This window comes from Canis lupus, chromosome 1, assembly GCF_003254725.2.
Source record: "Canis lupus dingo isolate Sandy chromosome 1, ASM325472v2, whole genome shotgun sequence".
Taxonomy (NCBI): Eukaryota; Metazoa; Chordata; class Mammalia; order Carnivora; family Canidae; genus Canis; species Canis lupus.
Window position 1 is genome coordinate 105,673,859 of NC_064243.1, and position 18,813 is coordinate 105,692,671.

The window sequence follows — 18,813 nt, forward strand, 5'->3', positions numbered from 1 at the left end:
GGAGACCCTTCCCTAACCCATGACCTTAATCTGCCTTAATCATGGGTTAAGTCCCACAGCCTCTGAACCTCTGGCCCCTCTCACATAAATCTGTACATACATGTTTAGCCTCTGACTCGTTCTCCAAACTGAGAACTTCATGAAGGCAGAGACAATGTCATTATCCCCAGCTCTTAACATAGAGCCTGGCACACAGCAGGCAATCAATAAATATGGATTGACTGAGCAATTGTTTTGGTGCCAGTGGAAGGCTGGGCTTGCAGCCGCTCTTGCCAGCACGGTGCCTTTCTTTCTTAGCTGGGTTTCTCATTAGAAATTTAGGGAGTGCATCAGTGAAGATTCCCATATAACAAAATATATGGTGGCAAAATAAAGTGGTGGTGGTTTCAGGCTGGCTCAGCAACTTCGAGACCCCGTCAAGGACCTGAGCTCTCTGCATCCTTCTGCTTGACCACCCTCAGTGGGTTAACATATTTGTCTTATGTGGTAAGATGGCTGCTGGAGCTCCAGGCATCACGTCTTCACACAACTGTATCTGAAGACAAAAGGAGAGGGGTAGCTAGAGTCCCTTCTTACACCCCTACCCTTGACCAACCTCATGAATGGGGAAAACAACTTTCCTGGAATCCCATCAGCAAACTGCCCATATTGGTCCAAAACTAGCCACATCACTGCAAGGGAGGCTGGGAAACCAAACATCTCAGCCTGTATCATGGGAGGTGGGTCTGATAGCAAAGGAGGAGGAAACAACTAAAGCGTCTGTCTCAGGGAAGGAAAAGTTGGGAGGTATTCTGGTTGAAGACTGGGATGAAAGAGGCCTTTAGGGAAATAGAACTCTTGATATTTTCGGAAAGATGAAGGCTGGGGCCCTGGGTACCTGGATTCTCTCTGTCTTTTCTGTTTCAGAGCTTTCATTTCCTTTTTGATTGAAAAGGAAATGAAAGCTAATAACAAACCTAGCACAACTTGTTTTATACAGATAGGCGACTGTATTGCTTATGTAAATAAAGGTGGGTGTCAGGTCAGTTTTGATCCAGCTTCTCAATGTCACCATGGCCTCAATTTCCTTCCTTTCTGTATTGTGTAGTTTCTATCATTCTCAGGCTCTATGTGCTATCTTCCCCACCATTGCTATCCCAACAGACCCAAGATCTTCCATGTAATGGAGAAAAGCAACTATGCAGATCTAGATAGATCTCACATCATTGAGCTACATTATCCAGTGGAAGAGCATCTTGTGAAATCCACGCAGCTATGGTACTGTCTCATTAGCTGAGGGGCTTAAGTCAATCAGGGGCCACCTCTGTAATGGGTCAATTCCAGATCTACCAAAAGAGAGGGTAGAGATGATGCTGGGGAGGCACCACCGATGACTCTTCACCCTCAACTCACCCAAATCCTCAATGACACTGACATTTGCAGGCAGAGACTTTGGAAAAAGGCGTTTATTGGTGTGGTGGTCTCAACACTCCCCATGAATCGGAACACACGGCCCCCAGGGCCCCCCCCCCGCCCCCTTCCTCACATCCCTCCCCCTCCCCTCCCCAACCCCTGGACCCTGGGAATGGAAGACAATGCGGGATGGGGCCCACGCCCCCGTCTGAGGTACAGTCACTGCCCCTTGCCCCCCTGCCCCTGCTCTGAGCTCTTCCTCCCCAAGCTCTGGGTAGTGTGATTTGGGGTGGGTGTTTATAGCGGGTCTCCCAGGAGTCAGAGCTGGTGACCTGACATCTTGGTCTGGATGGGGGATGTTTGCGTGATGCCTCTCTCTTCCCCACGTTGTGTGGTGTGGTGTGCCAGGATTGCATATTCCTACAGTTGGAGCTGAGGTTATGGCCTCTCAGCACCCCCTCCTGACAAGCTGCCCACCCTCGGGGGAACTACAGCTGGTCACCAGCTACAGGGCAGCTGGAGCCAGGAGCTATTGCTGGTCATTCGCTGGTATGTGTGTGTGTGTGTGTGTCTATCTGAGTGTGTGTGTGAGGGCAGTTGGGTCAGCCTTTGGGAGGTGCAGTTGTTGGAGAAGCCAGGGAGTGGTAGACCAGCAAGCCCACACCTGGGGGTGGCTACAGGGGCACTGAGGGCAGCTGGTTGGTGCTTGCGGGGGGGCCAAGGGAGTCGGGGGTGGGGTAGGGCAAAGCACTGAGACAGACAGGTGACCACAGGCACCTGTCTGACAGTTGGATGGAAGCACCGATTGGCCCAGAGGGGGCCAGAAAGTCAGGGGGCAGGGGAGGGAGGGCTGGCAGGGAAAGTGGGAAGGTCTCAGACTGCTGAGCCAGTGACAGGGACTCTGGCTACAGGCAGCTGGTGGTTGACCGCAAGGAGGCCCAGAGCCACGATGGGGATCCCCCACCTGCTCACAAAGGCTGAATGTTGAGCTCGACAGGTGAGCGCGACACCCCTCCTCACTCTCAACCTGGCCAGGAGATGCTCTTTCAACAGGGAAGGGAGAGGGTGGTGTGCGTGCATATATTGGGAACGCAGGGAGCCTGGAAACCTCTCCTCACAGCTTCTGCCACGAAGCCCACATACCTACCTCCAGTCAGAGGTGAGAGGCAGCAGCATTGGGGGGCAGTGGGCGTGTGGGTGTTAGGGGAGGGAAGATTGCTGAGCCCCTTCCCTCCACACACATACACATACGTGCAGGCTCATGCTCACACACACCCACTACATACACACGATCCAGTTGACAGCCTGAGCTAAGAGAGGGGTGTGGGGTGGCCGGGGGTGGGTCACAATCGGAAACGTGAACAGTGGCGACAATGGCTGTAGAAAGATGCATAATTTTGCGTTATCCCTCACAGTGATGGGTTCTCTAAAGAGCTTTCCTCCTCTTCCTCCTCCTGCTCCTCCTCCTCTCTTCTTCCTCCTCGGTGGCAGAGAGCTCTTCCGCCCCCTCGAGACCCACGGTGCTTGCTCTCCCTTTTGCTCTCGCTCCCGGCCTCAGGCCCCGCGCAGGGGGAGGCGAGCTGCACTGGGTTCTTCCTACATCCTCCACCACAGCCAGCCCAGGGCGGAGAGGAGGGTCAGGGGCCCCGGGGGCCTTGGGGCTGAGTTCTCCAGGGATCCTGGGCCTGGGGAAAGAGAGAGGGGGTCACGGGAGTGACCTGGGAAGGCGAGACTCCTTGTGCGTCCCGCGGGGCTTTGGGTCTGCCGGTCCCGGTCTCCGAGGGGCTCTTGGAGCCTTCCACTCTAGGGACCTTTCCGGGGCTTCCACTCTGCTCCTCCCACTCGGTTCCGAGTCATCTCGCTGAATATCTGTTTCTCTCTGCCACTCGGTCCCTCTCTCTTAAGAAAGGGACTTAGACAGAAAGATCTGTCTTTCTCAGATCTTCACGTCGTATGGTTTGGATCTACCCAGTACCGCCACGAAGCGTCTCGCAGTCGGCACGTCTGAAGTGGTACTCCTGACGTTTCCCCCCAAGACTGGGTACTGCCCCCACCCCAATATCTCTCCACTTCAATACTTTGTGACCACATCCCCATTCTCTCGGCTGCCCGAGCCAAACCTTGGGATCGCCTGGACGCCACCTGCTTCTTCCTGCCGCCCTCAAAACATCTCCCACCGGGAGATGTGCCACCGTCCCCCCCACCCCCCTCCCCCGCCTCGGATTTCTGCAGCCACCGCCTCCCCGGTCCTCCGGCGCCCATCCTGCGCCCCCTATAGGCCATTCCTCAAATAGCAGTCAAAGTGATTCTCTATAAGCATCAACCACTTGGTCATACCCCCCTGCTTAATAGCCTCCAGGGGCCTCACCCTGCGGTAGAATAAAACCCCAGATCCTTTCCATGGCCCACGAGACTCTGCCTCTCCCTTCCTCTTCAGCCTCAGACTCCACGGTGATCACTCTGCTCAGGTCATGCTAGCCTCCTTGCTGTGCCTTTGCACACAGTTACTGTTCCCTCTGCCTGCAAAGCTCTTCCCGCAGATCTCCGCGGGGCCGGCTGCTTCTTCCCATTCCAGTCTCAGTTCCGCCCCCTAGTGGGGGCTCAATGAATCACATTCATTGAAGGAATGGGTTTCTCGTTTAGTCGCTTTGCTCGGGTCTCAGCGTCGGTCACTTCCCCGAGCTCGCGGGGGTCGGGGGCAGTTCCGGCGCCGGCCCCGCCCCGCCCCCACCCGGCCCCGCCCCTCCCTCTCGGACGCACGCAGTAGCCGCATGGAAGCGCTGGACGTTCCCAGCCGGTTGGCGGCGCGACACGTGTAGTTGCCGTAGTGCCGGGCGCTCACGTTGGCGAAGAGAAGCATCGAGCGGGTGCGCTCCGTCTGCACCTTCAGGCCCTCCGCGGTGCCGCTGATCAGCCTGCCGGGGATCCAGGTCAGGGACCGCGCCGTGGGACCCTGGCCCGGGACCCCCTCGTGGCGCAGAGCCCCACTCCCCGCGACTCTCAGGTTCCCCGATTTCCCGGAGACCCCGAATCCTGCCCTCTACCCAGATTCGGGCTCTAGCTCCCCGTGGGTCCCCAGGCCGCTTCCACAGACACCCCTCTCCGGGGAGCCCTGCCCCTAACGGTCACTGGACTCTCCCAGTGTGTCCCAGACCCTGCTAGACCCCAACCTCGATGGTCCTCTGAAGCTTCCCCACCCCATTCTCAGCATCGACCCCCGAACTTGTCCCTGAATAGCCCGAAGAGATCAGGCTCCAACATTCACCCTGCGGGGACCAAAGTTTCCAGTAACCCTCGAGATCTCTCTGGGGCGCACCAGATTCCATCCCCCAGAAGCTGGATCCCCCAGTTCTCGGGACCTAGGGCTCGGCTACGTTCCCCACCCCACTCCCTCGGCCCGCCGCAGTGCTGTCCTCACAGTCTGTCATCCTTGTACCACTGGAAGTCCGCGGGGGGCACCGCCATGGCTTCGCAGCGCAGGAGGGCGGCCCGGCCCAGGGCCGTGCGGGCGCTGGTCACGTCCGTGATGGTCGGAGGATCTGGCGAAGGGCGAGAGTCAGCGAATTCCAGCGAGCTGGAGATGAAGGGGTTCTGTCCCTGTCCCCCTCCTCCCTCCTTCGCAGGGGTCCAGCACCCCCTTCCCCCTCCCCAGGGACTGCCCCCCCTTTCATGCCCGGTGCCAAGGGGCTCACAGTTGACTGTGACCAGCACACGGCGGCTGTCGGGCGCCGAGTTAACGCCGTTGTGAGTCACGCACTCGTATTCCCCAGCCTGGCCTCGCTGGATGTCGGAAATCTCCAGGATCTCGCCCTCTGAGGTGAAGCCGTCTGTGCGGGGAGGGAAGGGGAGGGGGCGAGGCCGGACACAAACACTTAACACGGGACAACACGGGCACAACACGGACATACATCAGCGGGGCAGGCACCGCAGGGCCTGGAGTGCCCAGGGCAATGAGAGCCAGGAGGGGTTCGCAGGGCTTTGGGGTGGGGGTGTGGATCGGTAGGCCCGGGATCTCCCGCTAGGGGTGGGGCGGGGAATGAGGGTGTGGCGCCTAGTAACTAGAACCCAATGGGGAGGGTCCTAGAATTTGGGGATGCAACGGATCCAGGGATCTGGGAGCTCAGATTCAGATCATGAGGCTCATAGTACCCAGTAGGGAGGATCCCAGGTTCTTGGACCTCAGAAAGATCCAGATCATACAGACCCAAGGGGGGTGGGTCCAGAGGTCTGAGATCTTATTCTTGGGTTCAGGGAATCAGGATCTAGTAATTGGGATCCTCAATCTAGATATTTGGGGTCTGATGACACATCATCAGGCTCAGAAGACCCTTTGGGATCCAGGGACTTCCAAGGATCCAGAATCTCAAGCCCAGGATTGTGGGGCTCAGATGACCCAGTGGGAAAGGATCTAGGAGACCTAGTTTTTGGGTTCTGGGGTCTCGGGGGATAGAGTGATTGGCACCATTGGTCTCTAAAGACTCAGTGAACAAGGGCCTAGGGATCTGGGGGAATGGTGGTGGAGATCCAGGTAAAAGGGGTGGTGGATGTCCAGGATCTGGGATGTCATGTTCAGGTGCCTTGGTGATATGTTTGGGGGAAGCCTAGAGTAGTGGTTCTCAGCTCTATCACCAGAATCACCTGAAGGGCTTGTTAAAACAGACTCGTGGTGGTGGTGGTGGTGGTGGTGGTAGGGGGAAGTTCTAATTCCTAAGGCCTGGTATGGGCCCAGAATGTGCATTTCTGGCCAGCTCCCAGTGATGCTGATGCTGCTGGCTTGGGGACCACACTTTGAGAACTGCTGGGTGAGAGCATCCAGCAGAGGAGATACAGTGAGGTGACCAGGAGATGGAAACAGGGGCCGGGGCCACTGTTATTGTTACTGCTACTGTTGTAACCTGATTTAGGATTAGTGATAGGGATTCTGCACCCAGAATTATGTGAACTGGTGGGGAACATGGGGACAGAGGGCAGGCTGTGGTCTAGCGGGTGAGTTTGATGAAATGGTTCAGGCCAGAAGGTGGTGAAGACCCTAAGGCTCTGGGGGCTGCTGGTGAAATAATGGGATCAAAGTGGGAGGGGGAAATCAGGTCATGACAAGGATTGGGGGGTCAGGCGAAGGGGGACTCTGGGAATCTAGCTAGGGACATGGGGAATCGAGGGGCCCAGATTGTGGAGTGGGGAAGGGGCTTTGGGCCAGGGGTGGGATCCTCACCTCGGAGCTGCCTCCAGGTGACTGTGGGCTCCGGCCGTCCCACGGCCAGGCAAAGCAGGTTCACATTGCCCCCCTCATTCACCGTCACAGGTGAGGAGATGTTCACAATGCGGGCGGGGACTGTAGGCCGGGAGGGGAGAGGCCAGTGAGAGGCTGAATATGGCCTCCCAGGACCCAGGAGTCTAGGCCCCCAGCCCCCTCTTCCCTCAGACCTAGGAGTCAGGCCCCCAGCCCCTCCTCCCTCAGATCCAGGGGTCCAGACCCCAACCCTCTCCTTCCTCAGACCCAAGGGTCTAGCCAATATTCCCTCTGTCTTTCTAAGAATTCCTCTGTGTTTCTCCCTTGCCTCTGGGTCTGCCTCCTTGTCTAACTGTTGGTCTCTCTCCCATTCTTTCTGTCTCTGTCTCTTTCTCTGTCTCTGTCTCCCTTCACCCTAACTTGGTTTCTCTGCCTTCTCTTCTGAATTCCTCCCACCTTATCTCTGTCTGCTTTTATTCATTAATTGTTATTATTCTTATTTTAAACAATTAATTTCTATAACATATTCATATGGGGCTTCCAGCAATGGTAACCCTGTTCTAAGTGTTTTACACAAATTAGCTCATTAAACCTTCACCACTCTACCACCCTCTGGGGTAGATGTTGCTATATTCATCAATTCTAACACATCTGGCTGTTTCTCCCACCCATCTGAACATTGTTCCAATCAGGATGGCCTGACAACTTAGGATGCCAGAGTTTAACTGGTAGGATTATTTTTCTTTTCTTTCTTGGCAGAGGGTAAAATTAAAGATGCCCTTTTCTGTTGATGATGCTTTGGATGTGATGCATGACAGAGTCATCCTCATTTTGCAGATGAGGAGCCCGAGGCCGCCCTGCTTGCTCAAGGTCCCTCAGCCGCTGGGTGGTCTGGCTCCTGAGTTGGGGCTTGTCATGGCCCCGCTGGGCTGTCTCTGTCTCTGGGTTCCTATCATTCCAACTGTTCCCTGCCCTCCAGACCGTTTCTGATGCCATGTGGGGCAGCCACCTGAGCTTTTTCCCCTATTTCTCTGTCTTCTGCCCACCTCTCCCTGTCTGAATTCTGGGGCATCCAGCCCTGTGGGACCCACTCTACACATCTGACTCATTTTCTCCCCCGACCCCTGCAGTGCCACTTTTTTCCCAGTACCAGTCTGTGGGTCACTGGTCTCAGCTCAGACATTATGTCTGGGAAGCCACCTCCTTAGAAAGTCAGCTTCAAAAGGTCAGGGGCAGCCTGCCTGGCTCCTTTATCTTCAGGGCCTAGAGCAATGCCTAGGTGTTTATTGAGCACCTACTATGAGCACATAGAAGGAACATGGAACCAGGCCCACATAGTAGGTGCTCAATAAACAGAGCTGAGTGAATGGCTGCAGTCTTCTCTGTGCACTCCCTGACCTCTGTAGCTCTCCTGTCCTAGAAGCTGTCATGCTGAAGGGTCACTCTCCAAGTGACTGTCCCTCCTGTTTGGCTGAAATCTGCAAGGGCAGGGTGTGTGTCTGCCTTCCACACCATGTATCTCCAGGATCAGAGAGCGGGCAGCTGGTAAGGATGTGCGAATTCCCTCTCCTTCATGCCCTCCACCCCCTTTGCCACCCCAGGCCCAGTGGAGGGCTCACCGTGGACGATGAGGTAGACCTGAGTGGTGTACGGCTGGTGGCGGGTCTGGAAGGAGCAGGTGTAGAGGCCCTCATCGCCGAGCCCCACCTGGGTGATGAGGATGGAGAACTCCTCGGGTGTGTTGATGAGCAGCCTCACCCGTGGGTCACTGGTCCAGCGGTCATTGCCCGCATACAGGATGTTGGAGCGGTTCAGCCAGGCCACGCGGGTCACATGCTCGTCAATGAAGCAGCTTCAGGGAGGACAAGGGAGGAGGGCTCTTCTCTCTCCCACCCCAGAAGGCCCTCTGGGTTCTGCCATCTTGGGGGCTTGGAAGTGGGTAAACTCAGCCTCAGACGGAGTTTGAGCCCAAGTGCACAATGAAGGGGTAGCTAATGGTTACGAGTGATTGTTGTGTGCTAGAGACCGGAAAAGTACTTGGAACACTCTGGGAGAGACAGAGATGCTGGACAGAGATCCAGAGACAGGAGGACAGAGATCCAGACAGTGGGGACAGAGATCCAGAGAGAAAGGGGATAGAAATCCAGAGAGAAGGGGGGCAGAGACCCAGAAAAGGGAGGACAGAGATCCAGAGGGAGAGGGGATAGAGATCCAGAGAGCGGGGGACAGAGATCCAGAGGGAGGCAGGACAGAGACCCAGAGGGAGGGGGGGACAGAGATCCAGAGAGAAGGAGGACAGAGATCCAGAGAGGGGGGACAGAGATCCAGAGAGAGGGGGGGAACTGAGATCTAGAGAGGGGTGAACAGAGACCCAGAAAGAGGAGGCGTAGAGACCAAGAGAGAGGGAGACAGAGACCCAGACAGAAGGGGGGCAGAGACCCAGAGAGAGGGGACAGAGATCCAGAGAGAAGGACAGAGACCCAGAGAGATGGGGACAGGGCCAGAGAGCAGGGCTGACCCAGTGTGGGGAGCAGCATTGATCTGGGGAAATAAGCCTGGCTCCATCTGGCTAAGCAGTCAGGGTGCTGAGCTCTCTGAACTGGGAGTGTGTGTACAAAATGTTAAATCCCTGTGACAGTCAATATAGTGGTTATCTTTCCTCCACCCACTTGACAGATGGGGAGACTGAGGCCCAGGCATGGAACCAGGTCCAGAGTCCATGCCCCTAACCACCTCTCCTGACTGACAGGGCCAGGCTGTGTCCCAAGGAAGGTGAAGGAGCAGGACTGGGTGATTTCTGAGTCCCTGAGATAGAAGGTACCTGAGGGTGGCGTTGTCACCTTCACACACTGTGTAGTTGTCCTGCAGGAGAGCTGAACTCCAGGCTCTGGGACAGCAGCCCTGCGGAGGGGAGGGCCAGCTCAGCTTGGCAGCTCGGCAGGGACTGTACATGTCTGCACATACACACACGTGCCCTTGCAGACACAGACATTTCCCACACTCACTGGCACACAGTCATGGATGTTTCCAGAGACACACGGCAGATGTGCTCAGAGCAAACATGTGCAACGTGTTCCTTTCCACAAGCTCACAGAGACTCAGACAGACTGGGACACACAATCCCACATACCTCCAGAGACACGGAGACAACATCCCAATCACAGCACACAAACACACATATACACACGCATACCTATTCACAAATGCAGTGTACAGAGGAACACACATATACATATGCACAGATACACAACTGCATAAATGTATATGCAGATATACACGTACACAGCAGGCACATGTACACAGATGCATATGTACACATTCACAGTGTACAGACACACACTCAAAGTTCAAGAACACAGATACATATACAGATACACACATACACATATGCAATAAACACAGATACACACAGATTCCATGTACATGGGCACACACATATTCAAACTTATGACACATGTATACACACAGATGCACACATGTACACATCAATTCAGAAATACATGGAAATACACACAGAGCTCCCCACGTATGTACACAGACGTACAGACACATAATCGCAAACACATGCACACGAACACAGATGCATGTGTATATCCACTCAGACACACATCTGTCTCAGATGCACAAATACATCCTTGGACCCTTGGGCCTTGGGTTTGTACAGCCACACAAACCTTCGCAGACACATGCGTCTACAGACACACCCGCCTGCCTGCCTGCTCACGAGGCGCGCTTGCAGGTGCACGCCCACGCCTGCCCGCACCCTCCAGCGCAGCTCAGGGGCACCATCGCCTGGCAGAGCCCCCACCCCCACCCATTCATCTCCGTGGACCACGGCCAGTGGGCTGGACCAGGGCCAGGGAGTGGGGGCTGGGCATGCGGAGGCGGAGGATGGAGCCGGCACCAGGCGGGGGAGAGGAGGCTGGATGACCTTGGATGCCTGGGAAGGAGGGCCTGGCGTGGGGTTGCCCTGCCCCCGCCCTGGCATGAGGAGCTAATTAATCTAATGAATTAATTGCCCGTGCCGCCCCAATGACTCCCGGGGGCCCTCTCCATCAGCAGCCCCTCAGGACAGCGCTGGGGCAGAGACAGTGCAGTGGGCTCACCAGGTCCTGGGGTTTGGGGTGGGCCCTGCAGCCCCTCACCGTGGCCGGAGTCACTTCTGGATGCAGGGAAGGGGCCTGCCTGCCCTGAGCTGTGCAGAGTGGACGCTGCCACACACAGCCCTGGTAAGAGAAGGAGACCGCCAGGAGGTGGACACACGCAGAAACAAGACACATCGCTGGGGCCCAGGGAGGACACCCAGCGCCAGGGCTGGGCCAGGAGACCATCCCACACTCCAACACATGGCGGGCCATGTGGCCTGCTCGGAGGCACAGGTGCACACACGCTCCTGCTGACACACAGCCCCGAACACAAACCCAGCAGAAGGTCACCCCACAATATACAACTAGATGCACACAGTTGTACTGACACTAACAGTCCCAGATGCAGTCTACATACAGGCAGTTAGAGCCCCATCCAGAGGGCCATCTCTCTCTCTCTCTCTGTCTCTGTCTCTGTCTCTCTCACACACACACACACACACTCACACTGGCCTAATCAGTCACGCTGACACTACCAGCCCAAGGGCTATGCTCACCATCCCCCGCCCCTGCACTCTGGAAAGTCGTGCAGAAAGCTACAGCGTGCAATGAAACAGCTATACTGTCACAGCCTCTCCAATACAAAGGAGCTGCCCTGGGCCAAGAATCAGGCGCATGCAGTCATGCTGTCACCTATGATCAGATCATACACAGCCACATTCACACACACACATCCACACACACACCACAGGACCTGTCATACTCCTGCTCACACATTCCTAGATCAGGGCCTCTCCACTTTGGCACCACTGACGTTTGGGGTCGGATGATTCTTCACCGTGGGGACTCTCCTGTCCCCACAAGGGGACAGTGGGGACTATGCACTGCAGGATGTTTAGCAGCATCCCTGGCCTCTACCTACTTTGCAGTGGTGACAACCACAAATGCCTCTCGACGTTGGCAGGTGCCCCACAGGGGGCAAAATCTCCCCTCATCTCCCTGGGACAGCCACTGTCCAAGGCTATAGGAGGAACATCCCGCTCGAGTTGAAGATGGAGCTGTCCAAGGTCCCCCAGGCTTCGGGACCCAGGGCTACTGGGCTAAGCCCTGGACAATACCCAGGTGCTGCCCGCAGGAGCTAGGCCCACAAACCCAGGCAAGTAGGACCCCAATCACATGTCCTGACATACGGAAATACAGACAGACACATACTCCTTCCAAGGGGATCTTTCCAACACTCAGAACTGCCCCCAGGACAAAGGCCCAGCCCCTCAACCTGGGTCCAGGACCCTGGGGTCACTGCTTGGCCCAGCTCTGTGTTCCTCACTATTCTCATCCCTCTGTCCCACCGTTTATGTCAAAAATGCTTCTCCTTCTTCAGGGGTCTAATATAATGAGGCCTCTCCTAGGAGAGACAGCCCCGTATGAGCTCCTGCCCTCCTCCCAGGGCAGCTTGGAACAGTGTCATCTGCCTCCCCCATCTGCTCCTCCAGGGCAGAGCTTGGTCCAGACCATCTGTGTCCCTAGCACACCCAGCTCCAGGCTCAGCTGAGGGCAGTCCCAGGAGGTACATGATGAAGGAATCCATGTCTGAGGCAGGTCTTATTCTTGGTCCCTGTGTCTATAAATGTGGATATCCTGAGTCTGCATTCCTGTCTCACACAATTCCCAGACTCCAGGATCAGGAACTCCCTCCCTTCTCCCTGCTGTGTGACCTTGGGCAAGTCCCTTCCCTTTTCTGGGCTTCCGTAAGTGGAGGTAGGGGTCGGGTTAGTCATTTCACCACCCACTCTGTCCCTGAGCACGGCTCTTCATTCGGTCTCAGTTCTGATCACCCCAGGATCCTGTCTGAGCCTGTTTCCCTCACCAGATGGGAGCCTCTCAGGGTGGAGCTGGGGTCTGACCCACCTGCAGGGTTCCAGCATTGCTGGCTCTGGGTCTGTCCCACAGAAGACCACGAAAGATACATAATGTATAAAAAACAAGCTGGTGCACATGAGATCCACTCTGTAGGAATTATGCTTGAAAAACTCTCTCTTAATTCTGGGAACTCTCCCTAACCCTCTCTGAACCTGATCTGTATTCCCACAATGCCTGGATTACCTCCAGTAGAGCTCATATCACGCCATGGTGACCATCTGTGCCTCTTTCCCCCAATAGACTAGAAGTTTCTTGAGGGCAGAGCCTGGGTCTGACTCAGGTCTGTATCCTCAGGATTTCTCAGCCTAGGGCCTGACCCTGGAAGGCCTTGGGAAATATTTGCTGAGTGAATGTAAATAGATACCTACAACTTGTGTCTCCAACTCTTGAACTCCTACTCATTCTTCAAGACCCAAACTCAAATGCCCTTTCCTCCAGGAGGACCTCCCTGACTGTTTAAGACAGAGAGTCTCAACCCTTTCTACTGGATACCCTCTGACTCAGCTGGAACAATGTTCAGGGGTGCCTCCCCCACTTGTCCAGGAGTTCCCCAAGGGCCCAAATCTTGGCTGTGTCCCCCAGAACCGGGCTTAGCTCAGAGCAGGGAAGTGTTTGTGGGGAGAATGAATGGTCTTGAGAGGTTGGATAAGAAAGCCTGGAGGAATCTGTGCTGGGAGACCAAATGTCTGCCTTACCATTTCCTGTCGGGGTGACCCCCAGATAGCCTAAGCCTCAGTTTCCCCATCTATTAAAGGAGAAAGTACCAACAGTTCTTCCCTCTGAGGGTTTTGTGAGGGATTCTATGAGGACATGCAAGCAAAATGTTTAGCTCAGCGCTTAGCATGCAGAAAGGGCCCAATAAATGCTAGCTGTTCCTAAGAGCACCTTTTAAAAGAAACACCTACTGCTATCCCTGGTTCGTTGTCAGTCCCTTGGGGGTGGGGGTGGGGGCGAGGGCAGAGCGGCTGTTGCTCTGTGCCCAGCACCCACCAGAGTCAGCAACTCATGTACAGATGCCCTGTCAGCTTCTGCTCTGACGCCACCAAGCCAGCATAACCAGGCCACTCAAAGAACAGACTGGGGACCTGGGCTGCCTGGGTTTGAGTCGCAGCACTGCCGTTTAGTTGCATGAATTACTTCACCCTGCCAGGACTCATGTTTCTCCCTCTATGAGTGGGGATGATCATTGTGCCTCCCTCATCGCATTGTGGTGGGGAGGATGAAAAGAGGTCACCCCAGCAACAGGTTCAATGCAGAGCTTGCTAGTGAGTGCTTGCCAACAGCTGTACATGTGCTGACTGATGGGATGATGATGATGATGTGGTAGGTGCCCCAGCCTGTCTGGGAGGGGGCAGGGAGTGGTCCTAGAAGGACCACTCAGGTCTCTGCCAGTCTGGACTGGTAGCCCTCATCCCTGCTTGATAAATCAAGGGATGGAGGTCACAGGTAGGTGAGCTTCCTCCCCTAAAGAGACAAAGAGATTTCGAACCAGATGGAGAACATTGGGTTGGAGATAAGCACCTCCCACCCCCCCCAAGGGGGGGAACTTTGGTGAAGCTGGGACCCTCCAACGGGGCCTTCCCAGGACAGATGCCCGGAGTCCTAGAGTTCAGATGCTGAGCCAAGAGCCCTAGAACTTTCCATTACATGTTGGCTGCTCCTTTTTGCTGGTTCCCACCTCAGGACCTTTGCCTCTACTGTCATTCCCTCGGGATCTTTGATAGGCTGAATTCTCTTCTTTCAGTGTGAACTCCACTCCCGGCAGCTTAGAGAGGGCTCACTCACCACAGCTCACATGCTCAGCTCATCCCTGAAGTCACTCCCAACTTCTTTGTACTACGTGTCACTCTCTGAAATTACCTGTTTACTCATTGCTTGTTTTTAGGTTTTGATCTCTCTCCATCCCTCTAGGCTAGAAGCTCCTTGAGAGCTCCTCGACTTCATCTGGCTTGCTCACTGCCCTGTGTCTATAGATCTCCAGTGCCCAGAACAGAGACTTTGTGCTCAGTAAATATCTGTCACATATCCAGTCCGGACAGACCAGGTGCCCAGAAGGCGGGGGACAGTGCCCCATGCCTGCCCCCTGCTGTCAAACACCCCTCACCAGACGCCCAGGGCTGCCCTGCACGGCTTCCTGCAGCTACCTCTGCAACTGAATAGATACATGTGAGTGTGAGTGTGTAAGTGTGTGTGTGTGTGTGTGAGTGTTGGCATAAGGAATTTACTAAAGACACTAAAGATAGAGCAATATCTACCCATGCCAGGGAGCTGAAGTTAAGTGGGAAAAAGCCAGTTGCAGGGAAATGGGCTGATTTTGTTTCTATCTCGGGAAGCAACATTCCGGAACAAACCAATACCTTACATATGTTCAACTCGGTGTGTCTGCCTGTGTGTGAGCGAGGGAGAGCTGTGGCCCTGGCTCTCTCAAGAGAGTGTGTTTGGGCAGGGGCGGGGCCAGAGTAAGGTAGGTTTTGCTCTGATACATATTTGTAGTGGAATGCTCACTTGCATGCATTCCTTCTGGAATTTGGGAAAGAGCAAATGAATCAGAGGAGAGAAGACTGCAATTTCGTCTACGTGGCCCCCCTGCTTTTTCTCAGAGCGCCCCAACTGGCAGTGGGTGCGGCTGCCTTGCTGCCACCTAGTTTGGTCTCAGCCTACCCCTGCCCTGTCCCTTTTTGCCCCCCACCCCCACCCCGATCTCCCACAGAGAACCCAAGGCCCAGGAGTGGGAGAGAACTTGACCTAGGTCACCGGCGGCCTCCGGGCACCCAGAAGCTCCCCCCTGTGTGTACAACAGTGATTTCTGGGATCTGGAAGATCCAAAGTGGAAAGTGAGAAGTTATCTTGAGACTGGAGGAAACAAGGAGGTGTGAGGGGGCAAGGGAGGAAGGACAGTGGGAGTGGGGGGGCACAGAGACAAGGTGGGATGGGGGTCACGAGGAGCAGGGGAAGGAGAAGGCAAGAGACAAGGAAAGGCCAAGGACAACAATGGGAGCCGCCAGTGATGGTGAATTCCCAGGAGTGAAAGGAGCGAGGGTCAAGGGACCTGTGAGGAAGCGAGGAGAGGACACAGACACGCGTGTGTGACGACAGGAAGCAGTTCCCGAGGCAGGGAGGGACAGATGTGAAATTATGCTGAGACCAGCAGGGACAGAGAGACAGGGACCCAGAGACGGAGACAAACGGGATGTCCCCCAGAAATAGGAGCCTCTGGAAATGACCTAAAGAGACAGACAAGTGAGAGACAGGGCAACGCAGACAGCCAGGCAGAGTCAGACGGTGATTCAGACAGGTCAGGCCAGGGGAACGCTCAACCCACCGAGGCTCCAGCCTGCCAAGGCCCTAGGGCTGGGGGGCCCGGGTGCGTGGACAGGCGTCCCGCGGGCACAGAGCCATGTTGGTGTGGCTGTGGGCGTCTGCGGGTGCGGCCCTGGGTCAGCCTCGGTGACGGTGTTTATGTGTCTGTGCGTGACCCAGTGTGTGTGGGTGGGAGGCTGAGAGTGGCTGCCTCCTTGAGGCGGCTGAGGACTCTAGGTTGTCCCTGACTGTGTGTCCCTGACTATAATCCTTGGTTCAGGGCAGGGCCTGGGGGAATCCTCCAGAAGCATTGATTAACCCTGATCTCCTGCCTCAGTGCTCTGTTCTCCCCTCCTCAGGGGGCACCTCCCGGACCATCCCTGGGCTGCCAGCACTGGGGAGACTTAAGGTCCCGCAGACATCCACATCCTCTGTGCACAGACAGCCCGGGGTCACCCCTCCCCAATCATCCCCAGTCTCATTAACCCTTTGACCCCGTGTTAACCCTTCCCTTCCTTCCTTTCTCAATCTGTCCCTCTCTTATCCTCAGTCTCTGAACCCTGCTTCCTACATCTGAGTCCCCAGCCCAGTGTCCCCAACTTCCTGGATCACCAGCTCCATTCCCCTATATAACTGCAGCTTCCCAAACACCAGCACTTTCTCCCAATCTACATGACCCAGCTGGGAGGCCAGAGCCCCTCTTCTTTTCCTGGCCCTGGGATGGGGGTCTGTGGATACCCTTGCCACCTTCTCTTACACCATCCCCCCACCTTTGCCCAGAAACGCCTACCCCAGCCCTTAGGCCAGGACCCCCTCAGGGACTGTCTCCGCTCAGAGACGAAGACCCCCCGACGGGGCATCCCACTTCCCCTCCACACCCCAACTCAGTTCAGGGATCCTGCCCAGGGACCCTTAACTTCAGCTTGATCCCATTCCCTGATCGGGAACCGCAGACTCCCGCCCCCAGGCCGGGATCAGGTGTCCGCGACCCCCTCGCCGGCCCGGAGAAGCCGACCTCCGCCCCTAGGCCCAGGCTCGAGCCCCAGGACGCGGAACCCTGCCCCCGGGCGCGAATCCAGATGTCCAAGACCCCCTTCCCAGCCGGGGGGCTGCAGCCCCCGCCCCCGGGCCCAGACCTCCGCGTCCGGGAGCCTCCCGTTCCCCGCCCGGGATGCAGCCCCCCACCCCCAATCCCCGCTCGGGACCACGGCGTCCCGGCCGAGCCCCCCGCCCCCCTCCCCCCGCCCCCGACGCTGCGGTACCTCGGCTGATGACGGCCAGGCCGGCCAGGGCGGCGGCGGCGAGAAGCCGGAGCCGGGCCCCGGGCGTAGGGGGGGGCATCGCGGCAGCGGCGGCGCGAAGGGGGAGGGGATAGGGGGGGCCGGTCCGGGGCGCGCGAGGCCGGGGGGAGAGGGGGAGGGGGAGGGGGGACCCCGCCTGCGGCTGCACCGGCCCGGGGGGCGGCGGGGGCGGGGGGAGGGGGCTGGGGGGGCGCGACGAGGCGGCCGGAGCTGCTGCAGACCCGGGGAGGGGGGCGGCGCTGACGGGCAGGAAGGCCGACCAATCAGGGGAGGCGGGGGGCCGGGGAGGCGGGGCCGAGGGGGGGTTGCTTGTTGGAGGGAGAGGCCTTTGTTACTGCCGCCCGGCCCCTACCCCCTCCCGCCCCGGGCGTCCCCGCGTCTTCCCACCTCGGATCCCCAGAACCCCGGGTCTGGGACACTTCCTGAGCCCACCTTCTTTCTGCTTCGTGTACTAACATCCTCCCTCAGACCCAGGAGTCCAGCCCCCCAGCCCCCTCCTCCCTCAGACCCAGGAGTCCAGGACCCCAACCTCCTCCTCCCTCAGACCCAGGAGTCCAGCCCCCCAGCCCCCTCCTCCCTCAGACCCAGGAGTCCAGGACCCCAACCTCCTCCTCCCTCAGACCCAGGAGTCCAGGCCCCCAGCCCCTCCTCCCTCAGACCCAGGAGTCCAGGACCCCAACCCCTTCCTCCCTCAGACCCAGGAGTCCAGGCCCCCAGCCCCTCCTCCCTCAGACCCAGGAGTCTAGGCCCCCAGCCCCTCCTCCCTCAGACCCAGGAGTCCAGCCCCCCAGCCCCCTCCTCCCTCAGACCCAGGAGTCCAGGCCCCCAGCCCCTCCTCCCTCAGACCCAGGAGTCCAGGACCCCAGCCTCTCCTCCCTCAGACCCAGGAGTCCAGGCCCCCAGCCCCTCCTCCCTCAGACCCAGGAGTCTAGGCCCCCAGCCCCTCCTCCCTCAGACCCAGGAGTCCAGCCCCCCAGCCCCCTCCTCCCTCAGACCCAGGAGTCCAGGCCCCCAGCCCCTCCTCCCTCAGACCCAGGAGTCCAGGCCCCCAGCCTCTCCTCCCTCAGACCCAGGAGTCCAGGACCCCAACCTCCTCCTCCCTCAGACCCAGGAGTCCAGGCCCCCAGCCCCTCCTCCCTCAGACCCAGGAGTCCAGCCCCCCAGCCCCCTCCTCGCTCAGACCCAGGAGTCCAGGACCCCAGCCCCTCCTCCCTCAGACCCAGGAGTCCAGGCCCCCAGCCCCCTCCTCCCTCAGACCCAGGAGTCCAGCCCCCCAGCCCCCTCCTCGCTCAGACCCAGGAGTCCAGGACCCCAACCTCCTCCTCCCTCAGACCCAGGAGTCCAGGCCCCTAGCCCCTCCTCCCTCAGACCCAGGAGTCCAGGACCCCAACCTCCTCCTCCCTCAGACCCAGGAGTCCAGCCCCAGCCCCCTCCTCGCTCAGACGCAGGAGTCCAGGACCCCAGCCCCTCCTCCCTCAGACCCAGGAGTCCAGGACCCCAACCTCCTCCTCCCTCAGACCCAGGAGTCCAGGACCCCAACCTCCTCCTCCCTCAGACCCAGGAGTCCAGGACCCTAGACCCCTCC

At 57.5% G+C, this 18,813-nt stretch overlaps 1 protein-coding gene across 1 annotated transcript; it reads right to left on the reverse strand.

Annotated features, from left to right (window-relative positions):
* Positions 1–1,556: 1,556 nt before the first annotated feature.
* Positions 1,557–17,297, reverse strand: IGLON5 (IgLON family member 5). Its single transcript, XM_025424077.3, is given in 9 exon segments — positions 1,557–3,077; positions 4,153–4,307; positions 4,811–4,931; positions 5,085–5,219; positions 6,605–6,724; positions 8,242–8,474; positions 9,444–9,484; positions 9,486–9,523; positions 17,190–17,297. Coding segments are annotated over 9 exon segments (1,011 nt in total). The 5' UTR covers positions 17,269–17,297; the 3' UTR covers positions 1,557–2,988.
* Positions 17,298–18,813: the final 1,516 nt, after the last annotated feature.